We start from the raw sequence: 17,524 nt of genomic DNA on the forward strand, positions 1-17,524 counted from the left end.
GTTTTAAGAACTATGTACCTTTAATATTTCAAAGGAAAAAAACTAATAAAATTTGATGTACATTATAGGAGATTTGATTTTGTACATTAATAAAAAAATCTTGGATAAATTATTTTCAATTTTTGCTACTAATTCCTGTTCAAAATTTAAATTCTGTTTAGAATGAAAATTAAAATAGAGATTTAAAAATAAAATATGTATTAATGAATTTGAGCTACAGAGGTGCTCTAATAATGTTTTGGCATTCAAAATCTCTGCATTTTGATTTTTTCATTTTTAAATTTTTAAAAAGTTACATTGTCAATATAATCGATGTCTTGTCACAAATTGTACCACACTTTTGTAGACTATCACTAATGATAAGTAGTCTACTAATAGAATTTTGACAGAAATGTGTGGATGTTTGAATTTCCTCTTTGTCTTGTCATAGTTCTGTTCAGAAATAGGAGCAAATTTATAAATACAAACTCTTTTATCTCTTTTAGCCCTCTCATTAATGATTAAGAATGTGGAAGAAAGCAATTACCCAAAAAGAAAGTAGGAGATATACAGATATATATCTCCTATAGTATATATATATATTACACCCCCCCCAGTATTTATACTTATTTATATATGCAGGAATTACAGATAATATGGGCTTAGCTAATGCGATGGATTTGCTGGACTGCAGATCAACAACATTGGGGCAATCCATATAGGATATTACACTTCAAAATAGACATGTGTCTAGGATAAGTGATGATAATACTGTGTTTGGAATAAAATCCTGTGTTTTTTTTATTTAAAAAAATATATTAATAGGCATGTCGTTGGTTTAAATGGATAGGGACTGCCAGACCTTCTGCCTTCATTTACAGGTTGGTTATTGAACCTGTAATTTTTTGTGTGAGTCAGTTTATTCCCAAACCCACATCTCTCTTTTCTTTTTTCTCTTTTTCATTTACTAACTAGAGGACGATTTGAAGGTCAGAAAAGTACATTGACAAAAATCCTTTTGTGGTTGTTATCTTCTGCTACGCGTTAGCCTTGGCCTTCCTTCCAAGGTCATGCTCTGGTGTAGCCATCAGGAGGCACACAAGGTAAACTCTGGCCACAGATACCTGAATGGGTCTGTTACATTGAATCAACAATATGATTACTGATGATTTTAGCAAGCTTCATGTAATTAAAAAATTTCTAAGCCATAATTATTAATTTCACCTCAGTCTTAAAATTTTAGGTTAGACATCCTGAAAATGGTTTCTTTTGTGTCTGTGTATCATTTCTTGGGGAAATGATAAAGCAGAAAATTGAGCTCTCTTTGACTAGAATTGCCAAGTTGAAAAATAGGGTGCCTGGGTGGCTCAGTCGGTTAAGCGACTGCCTTCGGCTCAGGTCATGATCCTGGAGTCCCGGGATCGAGTCCCACATCGGGCTCCCTGCTCAGCAGGGAGTCTGCTTCTCCCTCTGAGCCTACCCCCTCTCATGCGCTCTCTCTCTGTCTCTCATTCTCTCTCTCTCAAATAAATAAATAAAATCTTAAAAAAAAAGAAAAATAATTGTAAACTTAAAATCTGAAAACTACATGGGAATATTAGAAACCATAGGATGCATAGAGGGTACAAAAGTTAAATTTATATGCATTGCACGTTCAGTATGTCAAAATATAACACAATTCCTAATGGTCTTTCAAAAGGTGTTTGGAATTTTTGCATTAAAAAAAGTAGAACCATAGTTGGGTTTCTTATGCTAACATAGAAATATCTGGTACTTCTGTAATGTTGATGAAATATTCCTATATTTCTGCAGCATAGGGATGTAGGCTTGCCAAGGAATCTGACCATCAGCTAAGTAGCTGTTTCTGAGAGATAAAGCCTTGGAGTTGCAGCTTAGTATGCGAGGAATAAGCTTCTATCCCAAGGCACTGGGTGGCTTCTGTGTGGTTTCTTTTTATTGAATTGTAATTGGCTTGGGGAGGGGTGATGGGGGAGAGAGGACATTACTTTCCCTATCCTGAAAGAGATTTACTGCATAACTAGGGTACTGCTACCAGGGAGCAGCAAATTAATATGCATTTCTCAGCCTGGGTGGCTTTTTGACACCTGATGATCTGGCAGTATATTTAGATGATAAGGAAAATCCCTGATCACAGCAGGAACATCTGTTTTTTTCTGGCAAGAAGGATAGCAAAGCTGAATGGCTGTTTGGGACAGCCTCATGAGTGAAGGATTAAAATTGTAATTAAAAAAAAGGAGAGTAATTCCTTATGGTATTTTTCCAATAAAAATTGTTAAAGTAGTAATGGCTTTACTATAATAGATTATTTCTTGTCATTAGCAAATTTAATAATCATTAGGATTTTGCATATTGGTACTAATGACAGATTTTTGTAAGTCTAAAGAAAAAGATTTCTGTTGTGTTTTTTTTTTTAAAGATTTTATTTATTTATTTGACAGGGAGATAGAGAACACAAGTAGGCCGAGTGGCAGGCAGAGGGAGAGGGAGAAGCAGGCTCTCCGCTGAGCAGGGAGCCAGACATGGGGCTCGATCCCAAGACCCCAGGATCATGACCCAAGCTGAAGGCAGCTGCTTAACTGACTGAGCCACCCAGGCGCCCCAAGATTTCTGTTTTTACCTTGAAGTTTACCAGTATACAGAATGGAGGCATTAATTTGATCATAGAATGAAATAGATTTAAAGTCACATTCTCAAATTTTTAAAAATAAATACAGCTCTAACTTGTTGCAAAAATATTAATGGCAAAGATTTTTGTTGGTTTGATTTTTTTCTTTAGGTTAGAAAATATAGGTTTTGCAAATATATTTCACTTAAAAATGTTGACTTTTTTTGTAGCTGACAATAGTCTGATCCATTAAAAATGTAGGTAATCTTGCATAGACATATTAAGACTACCATGTTTTTTTTTTGTTCTTGTTGTTATTTATCCATCTAAGGACTTTATTAGTTACAAACTCTTCTTTCCTTCAGAAACAAATGACAGCATTATGTATTGCATTCCATGCCTTCATACTTTTTTTAAAAATTTTTTTAACTTTTAATTAAAAAATGGGAACATAGGAATGCAAACTCACAAATGAGCTAAGAGAAAATTCTTTTCAAAAATCAAGTACTTTAACATATATAATTTGGAAGAAAAAAGCAGTATGTTTATCAATATGTACTATCAGGCACTCACTCCTATGCAAAGTTCATGTAGGTAGTAAGTTTAGATTCATTGCTAATCAGATCAGTGAGTTTGGGAATGTTTTGAGAAATGCTCATCAGATCTTTTGGACGTTCAGATATTTCAGCGTCAATGCAAGGTTAATAATGAGAACTTTTTTTTTGAAGGATTCTTTTTTTGTTTATTATTATGGCCTCTCATTAACTTCTCATTCTTCTATTAAGTACATTAAATATTTGTTGGGTACCTACTTTGTGAAAGGCTCTGTGCTGGGCATCATAGGGATAGAAAGATGGTCCTTTCTCCAAAGCTTATAATGTAGTAGAGTTTGCTAGATGATATGGCATTTATTTTTGTTAAAGAATTTTTTTTTCATTTAAATTCAGTTAATTAACATATGATGTATTATTGGTTTCAGAGGCAGAGGTCATTGATTCCTCAGTCTTATATAATACCCAGTGCTCATTACATCAGTTGCCCTCCTTAATGTCTGTCAACCAGTTACCTCATCCCCCCACCTCCCTCACCTCCAGCAACCCTCAATTTGTTTCCTATGATTAAGATTCTCTTATGGTTTATCTCCCTCTCTCTCTGATTTCGTCTTGTTTTATTTTTTCCTCTCTTTCCCTATGATCCTCTGTTTTGTTTCTTAAATTCCACCTATGAGTGAGATCATATAATTGTCTTTATCTGATTGACTTACTTCGTTTGGCGTAATGACCTCCAGTTCCATCCATGACATTACAAATGGGAAGATTTCATTTTTTGATGGCTTAGTAGTATTCCATTACACACACCCCCCCCATCTTCTTTATCCATTCAGCTGTTGATGGACATCTGGGCTCTTTCTGTAGTTTGGCTATTGTGGACATTGCTGCTATAAATATTGGGGTTCAGGTGCCCCTTCAGATCACTACATTTAAGACTACTATGTTTTTAAAATCATTTACACTGAAATGAGTATTTTTAAGCTGAAAATAATATGTACTGTATACATTTCAATTGGAAATCATGAATATCCAAGCATATATTGTGAAGGAGAAATCATATTGCATGTTACAGTATTTGTTGTTATACTAACATTATAAATACAGAATCACAACTTTATAGGACTACAGTCTTTGTCTGAACTTTGGATCAAGCTCAGGATTTTGAGGGAGAACATGAGTGAAATGCTAGTAGTACCTGCATGATGCTATCAACAAAGTAAAGCATATATTGCATAGTGATTAATAATATATTTTAGAAATTCTTCACTTTCTTGATAATGACTAAGGTTACTTCAGCTGGGCTTCTCATACATTATAAATTAATGTATGAATTCATTATTGACATTACCATAACAATATTGAATTAGGAAAATTTTTTTGTTATGAGGGGTTAATATCGATTTTATTTTTCTTATCTATTAACTACTCAAAGTTGATTCTACAAATATAAAATTGAATTTTTTGGGTGGAGTTCAAAAGGACAGATTTTTTTTTTTAAATCTTTAGCCCTTATCTCCTTTAATATGATTATTTTGTGGTGGCCTGAAACATGAATTACATGTCATAATTGATGTAATTGGAGAAATGTCACACTGCTTTTTAGATGCAATTGGAAGTAATTACATTATCCACAGACATTGTATACTGTAGGTGTGACATTGAATTGAAATAGGCATATAACAGTTATACATCTTGTAGTATAAATCTAAACGTACAATCATATTTCAGTGAAAATGCGTTTCACTGATGTTTATAGTGATGCCTTTTGAAAGCATTCCCTTTTTAATTTTTAAAACAACTTATAGAAGTGTTCTTTGAAAATTCTGGGATTCTGAACCATGTAAAAATGGGAAATACAACACATATTGAAGTAAAAGCCCTCCATATTGGTATAGGCCATTGAGCTAAGTGCTTGAGTTTAAAGGTGAATGGTGATCTTCTGCCTTGGTTTCGATGTAATAGTGGAAATAGCAGTTTTAAAAATTAACTAAATTATAAGTTAGAACTGAAATTAGAAGTAAAATGAGAATATAGTGGTAATAAGAAACATGACATTCTGATGTTTATTGAAAGGCCGGGAATCCTTCTTAGAGAAAGTAGAGATTGCATTGGGTGTTGAAAAATGGTAAGTGATTTTACAGAAGAAATGTTATTGGAGTCTAGGCTCTGAAAGAGCATAAGTGAAGGTGAAGAGGCATGTGGCACAGCAAGCGTGATTGTGTGCAGTTTCCTCTGGGCTACCTGCAGTGTCTGTCCCATGGGTGATGTGCTTTCAGCGTACATTGTAGAACAGTCCTCTGTGGGAAGTGGCGGAGAGCACTGTTGGAGAGGTTAAGGCTGGGGCCAGCCTCCAGTTCGAAAGTTGCTGTACTAGTTTCAGATGAGAGATGAGTCAAAAGAGGTGAAGAGCATGATGAACATTTTTCAGAGGGGTGCCAGGATTGATGGAGAAAGTGAGTTTCATTTTGGATCTGTTGATTTGGAGTTATCTTTGGGATGGCTGGTTGGAAATTTAGATCATGAATTCAGGAAAAGTTTAGTGTTGATGACCTATGCCTGGAAGTTGTCAGGAGGGAGGTTTTGAAATGATACACTTTTTGAGCTTGGCTAAGGAGACAGGAGTGAGCAAGCCATAGACAGAGCTAATAAGGGCCATTTCAGGAAAGAAAAATAATGGTGGAGATTCAGAAGGAATCAAAAGAAAGTACCAGTCACATCCTGGATTCTAGACACTAAGGAAAATGAGCATTTTGTGTCATTTGGTCTCTTCATTTTAAAGATCTACTTTTCCCTTTTTGCAAGTGGTATTTTGTCACTATGTGAACATCCAGCTCACTATCAACTCTTCATCTAACAGTTATAGAATCCATTGATTATCTTTGCCTGAAGGAGTTATTTCTTTAGGAGCTGTATGCGGTGAGTTTTCTAAATCTATTCATTATTCTGTTTGCATTACGTGGCATTCTTCTGAAAAGACAAGCTTCCCCTCATCGACTGGCACTGTTGGTTTCCCTGAAATACAGTTCTCCTGAAAAGGCAGAATAGATTTTTAATACTTTGTGTTTAATTATTCATTTTCAAAGTAAAGAGTTGATGTAGTAATCACCTCTAATGGTGGAAAATGAATAGAGAAGCCAGGTCCTTAGCCAATGGCAGCAGCCCCAAGATCCTTGATACAAAAATTCTACTTGTGTTTCTCTGCACTCCCAATCCTTCCTCCCTTCGTGGATATTTAATATTCTCTCAGTAATACATTTATCTACCCCTTATGACTTACTTGAATTTCTTGGCATTAAGTCAGCTAACTTTGCTTTGTTCTCAAGTTATCACGTGCGGGTTTTAAGGCAGAGCTCCTAGTATTTTGAGATACAGTGAGCTTCGGTTTCTTCAGTTGCTTTATTCTTTTCCTTAGACTTTGCCTGTGTCCTTTGCTTATTTTACCATTTCCATGTTCCTGCAAGCAAGGTCAGTCCCTGATTCCTGGGTGTGGAGCAGCATCGTAATCCTACAGTGTTTTCCTTGTGCTCGCAGTTACATGCTGTGTTATAGCTTTCTTGAGCTGCAGTAACCAGACATGTACAGAGGTTTTCTAGTAAAAGTACTTGCTGCTAATGTTTAATTCTTTCGAGGTTTTAGTTTCTTATCTAGGTATATTAAAAAGAAAACTTTTTAAAGTTTCATACTGAAGTTTATACTGGTAAATATTTATAGATTTAAAAAGATTTTTTTGTACACCACAATATTGGCATAGGTTCCGGACTGTCAATTCATTTTGAAGCTTTTTTCTCTGATGGAATTCATGAAGGAGCAGAAAACTGTATCTTGGTCTATTGCTAAGGTCTGTACAGTGCAAACCTGTTACATTATACTTTTTCGTGTCTATGTATTTGCTGCTCATATGGTTTAAGTCATGAGGAATAAGAAACAGTCATGTGTATAATGTATACAGCCAGATCATCCTTAACAGAGTTATTAAGGAGAATATTTTGGTCCTTCACTTAAAGTGGGGCGCTGATGTAAGTGGGCCGAAGTGGTTAACATTTTAAATTTGTTCTTGTAGGAGATATTTAGATTTACATGTTGAACTAAAATGTTTGACTTCTCTGCCTTATCCTACCTTCCTCATTTCTCTTTAGGACATTGAAATTAGGTTTTATTTTTTAAAGATTCTATTTATTTATTTGACAGAGAGAGAGACAGCGAGAGAGGGAACACAAGCAGGGGGAATGGGAGAGGGAGAAGCAGGCTTCCCGCAGAGCATGGAGCCTGTTGTGGGGTTTGATCCCAGGACCCTGGGATAATGGTCTGAGCTGAAGGCAGACGCTTAACGACTGAGCCGCGCAGGTGCCCCTGAAATTAGGTTTTGCAGCCCAGAAGCCAAAGCAGATTATTATAAGTTATTATTTCAAAGAAATATCCAGTAGCATTTGGTTGCTTTGGGACATTTTTTTTTTAAGATTTTATTTATTTGTTTGAAAGAGAGAGAGAGATTGAGAGAATGAGTAGGAGGAGGGGTGGAGGGAGAAGCAGACTCCCCGCCGAGCAGGGAGCCCAACAGCAGGAGTCGATCTCAGGACCCTGGGATCATGACCTAAGGCAGACACTTAACCAGCTGAGCCACCCAGGTGCCTACTTTGGGACATATTAAGTAAATATTTATCAGCTAACTAGGTTTTTATGTAAAGACTTCACTTGCCATAAGCACCTTGGGATGAGCAGTTATGTATCTATTATGTACCATGTATTGGGATAAATTAATTTTTCCTTTCAGTTGATATTTGAATTAATGCATACAACTAGCTCGTGAAGTAGCTAACAGAACAGTCTAGAGAATCTTAAGTCTCTTGCCCAAAGTCACACAACTACAGAGATCTAAATAAAGAGCAAATTCATTCATCTTTCTTATTTTACATTTTTGGTGAATTATAGAAAATATCTCACAATATTATTATAAGACTAGAAAGAAGAGGAAATTCCATGATTGAGAGATATCAACAGTCTTGTAGAGAAATACTTTTCATTTTCTAGTGCATGTAATTGGCCTGGGGAGATTGATTTGGGAGGGAGTGCAGGGAAAATGGTTTTGTCTCCTGTGTGCGTATATATGTGGCTGCCTTCCCTGCTCTAGTCATTACACTCCCTTAACCCTAGACGGATGACTGCATTCATGAGGTCTAATCTGGGTGAAATGTCCTCAATCAGCTATTCTGTGTAGGTTTGGGAAAAATATTTTAAGTATGCAGAATCACTTTTCTGCTACTTTTGGAAGACCAAATGCATCGTTAATTTGCAAAGTCTGGTTTTTTACAAGACACCTTTTTGTTTCTTTTTGAATAGAAAGATGAAAACTATAGAAGCCTTCCACGGGATGCTAGTAACTGGTCTCACCAATTTCAGAGAGACAATGCTCGCTCATCTCTGAGTGCCAGTCACCCAATGGTGGATAGGTGGCTGGAGAAGCAAGAACAGGTAACATAAATGAATCTTTCTACACATGTCATTGGTGTAACTTTCTAGCCTATACCCTGAAAGATGTTTCCCTCCATCACTGTGATGATTAAAGGTAAATTATTCTAACAAACTTCAGGTAAGTACCAGGCTCTCTGTCAGAGTTTGTCTAATATGAGTATAAACTATTTCTGTGGTGTTCCTGGATCAAAGATTTCTCCTAAGCGGTTATGAATATTTGCTGTGGATCCTGGAGTATCATGACTTCCGAACTTGTTATGTTGCTGAGGCATAGACATTTGGCAGTGAATAGTACGGCTTGAGTAGACTTTCAAGACCACTTTATAGGTTCTTCTCTTTATTGATAAGCAGTAAGTCAAAGGACCTGAAGAGGCAAATTAAAATGTTCTATCTTACCTGACTTCACTCTATAGGAGAAATACATTCTATAGTGTTATTTCAGAATTTCGATGATTTCATTGGGTTTGGGGACTTTCCCTTTCATAAATGTCAGGGAACTATTTGAGGTTTGTAAGTTTTTAGAGGTGCTCAGTTTACTCTGCAGGGTTGGCCATCTACCATTCGTGAAATCAGAATCGTTTACCACTCAGTGTAAGTAACTGGTTTGTGTCCTGGGAAAAGCAGCTGTTTACAAATTTCTTATGTCGCTGCTGGAGAAGCCGTCACCACATGAAGACTAAGAATTTATCCGGTTAGTTGTGACACATAAAAAACAAGTTCTTTCAGTGTTGTTGTTTAAAGTCTGAATTGTTTCTTGTTAGTCACAGTATTTTCTTTTTAGTGGAAATTCTAGGGTTTTCTTTGTTGTTTTAAACAGTTTTTGTATTAAAAACACACTTACCTCCTTACTTTGTCACTTATTTTCTTAAAAAAGTTCATTTAAAATTGAAGGCTAGTGAATACTAAGAATGTTTTGTTTTCTGTTTTGGTAATTTCTAAAATTATTAATTATTGCCTAGATAGTGGAATAGTTGTTTTTCAATTTAGATTAATGATGTCAGTGGAAAGAAGTCCTAAATGTTTTACTTTTAATTCATCTTAGTCTGTGTTTTATAGCATAAGCCTCCTAAAATAATTTTGTGTGGGGGGGTGCTGGAATATGAAACAATAAAAAAGGGACAGTTTGCCTTTGATACCATGTACGGTATCACAAACGTACTGATTTTTATCATATCGTAAATGTTAGAATACATTAGAAGCATTGTGTGATGGAAATAATTTTAAATAATTAAAAAACCATGGAAGTCCTACTTAGGAAAAACATTATTTTCTCAAAATACAGATTTTAAACTCATTGGTGTTATTATTTCATTACCATTTTGAGCTAAATATTTTAAAGGATTAGTTTAGCATGGGCCTGTAGTCAGACTGGCTGGTTACCAGCTATCCACCATAAATGAGACTTGGGCATGTGGCTATTTTGTCCATGCTTCAGTTTACTCGTTTATCAAACGAGTATAATCATAGAACCTGCTCCTACAGTTGCTGCATCCAGTGATAGAATACCTACCAAGGGGTTATTAGAATCATGCCTGGTACCCAGGAAAACTGTGTGTCTTAATATATTTGTTAGAAAAAAAGTTGGCAGCCAAGAACAGAAATTCTAGATTGCCTAAGAAGACGATACTCCTTATTCATTTAACAAGAAATCTGGAGGAAGGGATGATTGGTGGTGTAGTCCACAACCCAGCAGACCTCACTGAGGATCCAGATCCTCCATTTGCTGGGAGCCCAACAAAGGGCTTCCATGTCTGTGTGCTCCAGCTTGTCAGAGCCTCAGACATCATGTCCTTGTATGGAAAAGGAACAGTGCCTTTATCTTCTGCGTGGCTCTTTTTGAAAGCAGACAAACCTTTCCCACAAGCCCCTCCCCCCTCCCCAAATAGGTGCCCTTCACGTTGTGTTGCCTAGCATTGTATGACTTGCACACCAGTTTCTAAAAAAAGGGAGCTGTTGGTTGGGACTAGTTGAGCTTGATCTCCTGGAGCTGGGGGTGTGGGTGTGGCGGTTTGTCTTCCCTAAACACAGCTGCTCATCACTGAATACAGTCAGGGTTCCCATAAAGCAAGAAGGGAGGTATGGTTAGCTAACTGTGCTAAATATGATTATTGTTATTACAAGATTAGGGGAGAAAATTGGCAGTCCAGAGTTTCTAAAGTAGGATATATTTAGTTGTATTCTAAAAATACACTTTTTTTTTTAACTGTTGTGGTTGTAGATGTGTTTTTAAGGAGGTAATATAGTTTTTCTTTGTAATTTTGGTATAAAATAGTTTCTTTTTACACAAAAGGAGTTGCACTGGGAAGCCACATACTTTTTTTTCTTCTCAAAAGACTCAGCCTTGATTTGCTTCTGTTGAAGTTATTTGAAGCATTTGTTCCTTGATAAGCAGGTTTTAAAAAATAAGTACTTCCTTAGTCTATGTAGTATAATGTAAATGGCATTAGTTAATTGATTCCTGAGCCTGAAAACATCTTCTTCCTTGGCTTAAATTTAAAAAATGATGATCCATTCACTGAATTTGATGATTTCACATCAGCAGGATAATTAACCAAACTGAAATCTATTTAACTAGACAAGAATAGCAAAAACAACACAAAATCTGTATTAAAACTTTGCCTAAAAGTAGGCACGATTGTTTGGGCAGAAGAAGACAAAGAGGTTATGCTAGACATACTGTAAATCTAGTCCAGAGAGTCTCATTTAATTGTGCATTTATTCTTTTAACTGTTTCCCATGAGTCATCTGACTTTAATAGCCAAATGTCTCTTCTGTGGGCTTTTTTCCTCCTCAGTTTTTGCCATTAAAAATATAATAAGAGATGAGCATCGCATAGATAAAAATAATGTTTTATATGGTAAAAAACAAAAATCACCCCCCTGCCTTTACAATTTGGGATCACCAGGGTAGAACTGCCTTCCATGAGTTACGCCATCTGGACTGAAGAGGTCAACAGAGTTCTAGATTTTATATGTCTTCAGTGGTTTTGTTTTTGCTCTGTTTCCTACTAGATTGCTCATCTCATTATCTGATTTTTTGAAGGCAATTCTGACCAGATCAGTTTTGCCGGTGGGAATAAACAGTAGGAATAAAAAGCACAAGAGAGCATGTTAAAGTGCTGAGCTAGTAGGCACCTCTGGTAGCTGAAGGTGGCTTTCACTTTTTGTGGTGTTGATCCCCTATAAGGGGATATTGAATCATTCCCTCTTTTAGAATATTCATAAGGTACACACTCATATAATCAAAGGTAGGGGATGTATTTTATTAGAACTTTGTACCAGCAAGCACTTGGACTCAAGCTCATCGTGATTTCCAGAAATAGACGTCTTGCTTTTCAGTGACTAATTCTTGCTCAGAATAGCCTGTAGCTGAATCCTACATCAGGTTCCTCTCAGAAGGTAGAGGACTATGTATCTTTCAAAGAGCATCCTTTTCTTGTGAGCTCTTAGAGGAAGCACAAAGAATCCAATACTAAATGGGTTGTTGTGGTATTGCCTTGAAAAAGTTTTCATGCTTCTGAAATTCTGACTCTGAGACCCAAGAAACAACAACAATAAAAATCAACAAAAGGCTTAGTTTTGACGTGTGGCAATGCTTTAAGAAATCTGAATTCCTTTTAACCGTTACCATTTCCCTGACTCTGTGTAGACTATAATTTAATATTGGCAGATAATAGATCATAAGCTGACTTTGTTCTTATATCCCTACAGTTTATTGCAACTAATAAATTCCACAAAAGGAGGCAGGAACTTTACAATACGTTATTGGAGGAATTTAAGGCCTGAAAGTAGAGGGACCTTCAGGGAAATTTAAGCTAATTGGGAGCCTGCCATTTTCACTACCTTGACTTGGTGAACAGGCCTGAAGCCAATTAACAGAAATATCCAGGAGGTGCAAGGCACATTCCAGCCGCCACTTAAGCTCTGTTATAGGGGAATGACTGCCCTGACCTTTAGAGAAAAATCTATGTTTTAGGGCTTTTTTTTTTCCATCAAGCAAAAACTTTGTCTAATTGGCAGATTATACTGGGGGAGGCAAACTGTGAGGAAAACTACCTTAAATGTTTGGTGGTGATCCAGTTCACGTGTGACAATGGATGTGCGCGCTGTCCTCACCTTTGTCCCTTGGCCTTCTGGTCCCCAACATTCAGTGTTGTCTCACAGCCATGAGTATAAGGAACAATGACAGTGCCTTTTCTTCTTATTTTGTGAACTTTTGTCACTGTCTACGGTCATGATGCTTCTGCTTCAAGTTTTTTCATGTGGAGAACATTCCTGACTTTTGATATTTATTCCTTCTGAGATGAAGATGGCTAATATAGGCATAGTGTCTGTTTTTACGTTAGCCCGAGTCAAGTCCTAGATATTAGAAGTAGAAGATAGCTGAACGTTAAATAGAAAGCGTACTTTTTTCTATTTTTAAATTTTAATTAATTAATTATTAAGTAAGCTCTATACTCAGTGTGGGGCTTGAACTCACAACCCCAAGATCAAGAGTCTCAGGCTCTACGGACTGAGCCAGCCAGGTGCTTCTCAATAGAAGTCATATTGAAATAAAATAATGCTTGAGAATAAATTTCTTTCATTTGTCCTATTCTTAAAAAAGAATTCTGCTCATTGACGGCTTATTCTGATACTTTTTAAACTTTTGAAAATATTTATGCTTTGTAACTATTTACATGATACACAATGAGAAAAGGTGAGATTCTATGACAGGGTTTCATTTTTGCATTTCATTATAATTTGATTAAGTCCAAATCTTTGAACATCTAGGGCAATAATAAATTTTAAAAATTAGAGACTATTTTGGATGTGTTAAACATACTGTAGTGAGGAAACATTTTTAAGCTGATCCAGATTTTATATGGGAATGGTTTAAAAAAGAATAATCAAGCCAGGCGATAAGTTATTGTGGTAATGGGTGTTGCCTGTTTTACCTTGGAGTGGTAGGATGATGGGTGTCTGGGATGATCGGGTCCTGCTTCCATACCTCTCATCGAAATTGGTTTTTCCTCTGACCTGCCTGCACATGGGGAGATCCTTTTCCTTTCCCAAATGTTTAAGAGCCTTTCCTAAATGGAAAAACAAAATAAAACAAAACCCCAGCTCATTTCACTGACACCTAGAACCATCCAGATGACGTAAGTAGTCGGTTTCCGAATATGAAATGATCAGACTTTTTAAATTACAAAGTTAGGAGATGGCTTCCTTAGCAATCTAATTACAACAGCTGCAGACCAGTCAGTGAACTGACTATGGGGTCATCTTGTTCAAACATGGAAGGGCTATAGAAATTCTGATGTGGGCAGAGGCAGGGCCTCATGGCATCTGCCTCATTAATGGGACATAGGGTTAGGTTCTGGTGCTGCCAAATGGTACCTGGAATGTGTGTGTGTGTTTATGCTTTACTTCTTTAGCCCCTAAACACTGAGAAACCAAATCACTGCTAGGGTTATCTGGATAAAAATAATCAAAGCCCTCTGCCTCCAAATTCTAAAATTCTACAGTTTTCTGTTAAAAGGAATAGAATTTATTCATATTATTTCCTGATTGGCAAACTTCTGCAGAACTTGGGCAGAAGCAGACATCATTGTGTTTACTTCAACAGCAAATATAGAAACTAAAAACATGAAGATTGTTTTAGAATTAAATTTAGTTTTCATTATAAAATGCCAGAGATTTTCTTTAAGCAAAAACCTTTTATATTCACAATAACATTAAAAAAAGAACCAAAACAACCTTTGAAAAGAGTTTTCATGTCACCTGGATATATTAATGCCAATAGATTTTGTTGTGCTTTAATAACAAGATGATTATTGTAATACATGTCTTAAAATTATTTGTGTTTTCAAGCACAGTGGAAGCATCCTGTATGTATGTGCCATATTATTTTCCATCAGCCCTGCACGTTTTCTACTTTTATTATCAAAGAACTGTGGACAGGAAGCATCAGGCAGAAGAAGGGGACTAGAGCACCGGGACCCTGGTAGACATTCTTCTGAGAAGGACACGTTAATTTCCTGAGGAGCCTTGCCAGCCACAACAGGGCCGCTTTGGAGGCTCTTTGTTCAGAGCGACAAGCAGCATTTTACCCTTCCTTACATTTAGTGGCAAAAAGACACCGTGAGCCTGCAGAGTGTGTGTAGAACTGGAAACCTGCCCCTCCCATGAGTGGGTCCTTTTGTCTGACCCATAACGCACCATTTGTGTGGCCTTATCTAGGTGGTATAAACTCTACAAACTTCATTTTCACTGTGTACAAAATGGGGAAAATAACACCCATTTGGCAGGTACTGACTTTGTGTGTGAGGATTAAGTGATCTAGAATACGTAAAATGCAGATCCAGTTTCTGGTGTATTGGAGACACTTGTTGGATGCCACTTTCTCCCCTCTCTTTAGTTTAGGTAAGAACAGACTTACTGGTGACACCTCAACAACTTTCTCTAGTATGGAGGATCTCTTTTATTTTCTTACATATTATCTTCTCCTTGCATATTGGAAATGCCATTTGGTATGCTGGGCTGGTTCATTTTCTTTCCTGGTGTACTTCTAATGGCCCTCATCATCCTTTCAGAATTGGATTCTTGCTTCTGTGGCATCTTATCAGAATTAGAATAAAATTTAATCTTTTTAAATCATCTCTGGTTCTTTTCTGAAGAACATAATCTGACACAAAAATGACATTAGCGTTAATCTCTGTGTCTGTGTCCATTTTTTATATTCCCTTTTGTTTTTGGCAAGCACGTGTGGCTTAAATGCAATTAAATCTTAAGAATACCATTTAAGAATGTTAAGTGTCTTACGAGGGCTTCTGCTTGGCCACTGGCTAAGCGTCTGGGTCCCTCTGTGATGTGAATGGAGTCAAGGAGGCACTGTTTGACTCACCAGCTTTTGGAGCGAGTTGTGCAGTTTGGGGTGTCCTCATCAATTCTCCTGGCCCTTTATTACTGGCCCTATTTATTGCTTGTTTGGCCTATGGAGCTAAAAGCCTGCAAGCAGCAGGAAGTGAGAGAGAAATTCTACCCAGTGAAAAACCTTTGGTGGTATGTGGATTAACCTTCATGGGGAATCTGTTAGCTGATGATTTTCTTGCCTGTGAATACAGCTGCTAGAACCAGATGTTTAGAGCATGCACTGTGGATAAAGATACATTTTCATTTTTTGCTATGACCCTCAGGTGTCTTTTCATATTTTCATCGCAGGGGCAGTCTTGAAGATTTTTGTTGTGAGCTGTGCGATTAACTATGACGATGAAAAGAATGCACGCTTTATCCTCTCTCTTTATTCCCACCAATCTGTATGTCATTTGCTTTTTGAAAATTTGTTCTTTATTTCTGTGTTCGGTGAACAGTGGAAGTGCTATTCTTTAAAAAATACTGGCTAAGAAATTACATTAACATTTTCAGCTTACAGTATGTTGTTTTCACTGCCCATTTCCTGAAACCACTACAAATGGAATCACTCAAAAGCCATTTTTAATTTTGGAATGTTATGATCTAGGTAGGTACGTCTTTCTTTCTTTCTTTTTTTTTTTTTTTTTAAATCAGCCCTACACAGGCTTTTTCCAGCTACCTTCAGCATGGATCTGAAATGGTCCTGAAAAATGGGCTGTTTTAAGTGCTAAACCATTTTGCCCAATGGTTTTATGTTCTTCTTCCCCCCACTGAGGTTTGTACCCCATAGTATTTTCACTGGGTCTGTTGTAAATCTGTGATCCATTTTTTTTTCTCTGCCCATGTGCCTGAAAAAAGGTTGTTGTGAGCTTTCTTTAATATGTGACAAATTCTAAAGAAATGAAAGTTTTGAAAAGAAACATGTAGTTTCTATAACATACCCCTGATGGTATGGGAGGGGAGGTTAGGGTGGGCTTTCAGATTTCATTCCATGTTTTGTGTTATTTATACTCCTCCATGGTAAGCACATACAACTTTTGAAATATTTTTATTTTTGGTAAATTAAACTTCATAAGATTAGAAAACTGAGCAATTTTCTTTTCTGCATTACTGTAGTTCCCAAATTATAAGATAAAAATTGTCATGTCAGTATCAATTGGAATCAAGGTAAACCCTTTGAGAAGCATAATGTCTCTTCCTCCCTTTGGTAATCCCTTTAATTCTCCATTAACTGGCTCTCCTGTGATTGAACATCACAGCCCTCTGAGAAAATAGAAGCAGGATCAGTAGTATCCTTGTGTGCCCCCCCGACCCTTTACAGACCTCCCTCCTCAGATGTGGGAGAAGCTTCCCAGGCCTCTCGAAGGCTGACATCGTCACCTCTCCTCTGTCTGCTCTCCCTTCTCAGTCTTAGGACTTGCTCTTCAACTCCTCTTTCCACAGTCCTGACTGTGTGTGTGTGTGTGTGTCTCTTTGTGCTAGATCTTTCTATCAGTTCACACTTCCCCTCCCTACAAGCCTCTGGCTTACTGTCACCTCTGTCTGGCTTGCTGTCCCTCCCAAATCACAGATTTGGTTCCTTCTTATCTTTCATGTATCCGGTCACATCCTCTCCCTCAGGAGACCTTTCCTAGTTCCCATTTTTGAAAGAGGGGGACGTCCCTGCTGCCTTCATTATCGCCTCCTCTCTCACCATTCTTTATAACGTTTATGTCTGTCTCCAGGCACTGAATGGTCCAGGCACTGTTGTGTTTACTTTTGTTTGGATCTCTTAGTAAGCTTCCATGAATTTTTGGGATGAATGAGTGTTTCAGTAAATTGAAAGGAAAAAGTTTTTAATGTCCTCACTTTTTCGGATTTCCAAATTATGGGTAGATTCCTTGTTAGGTGGATGAGATTTTATAATGCCATTGGATATGATCTTGTGATTTTCATTAATTATGAGCTAAAAATTGCAGATTATAAATAAATTGGAGAAAACTTGCTAAATATTAAGACACATACCT

General features: G+C 36.9%; 1 protein-coding gene across 11 annotated transcripts in view; it reads left to right on the forward strand.

Moving 5' to 3' along the window:
- Positions 1-17,524, forward strand: part of PARD3 (par-3 family cell polarity regulator) — a 644,160-nt gene that overhangs the window by 313,621 nt on the left and 313,015 nt on the right. For 9 of the 11 annotated variants that reach the window (XM_028120914.2, XM_028120917.2, XM_028120915.2 and 6 more), the window contains exon 5: positions 8,494-8,625. The exons of the other annotated variants lie outside the window; for them this stretch is intronic. In XM_028120914.2, coding sequence (XP_027976715.1) covers positions 8,494-8,625 — 132 coding nt within the window. The remainder of the gene's footprint in view (positions 1-8,493; positions 8,626-17,524) is intronic. 11 annotated transcript variants of the gene reach the window in all.

This window comes from Eumetopias jubatus, unplaced genomic scaffold, assembly GCF_037043125.1.
Source record: "Eumetopias jubatus isolate StellerSeaLion01/CBP00866 unplaced genomic scaffold, mEumJub1_p1.0 scaffold_8, whole genome shotgun sequence".
Taxonomy (NCBI): domain Eukaryota; kingdom Metazoa; phylum Chordata; class Mammalia; order Carnivora; family Otariidae; genus Eumetopias; species Eumetopias jubatus.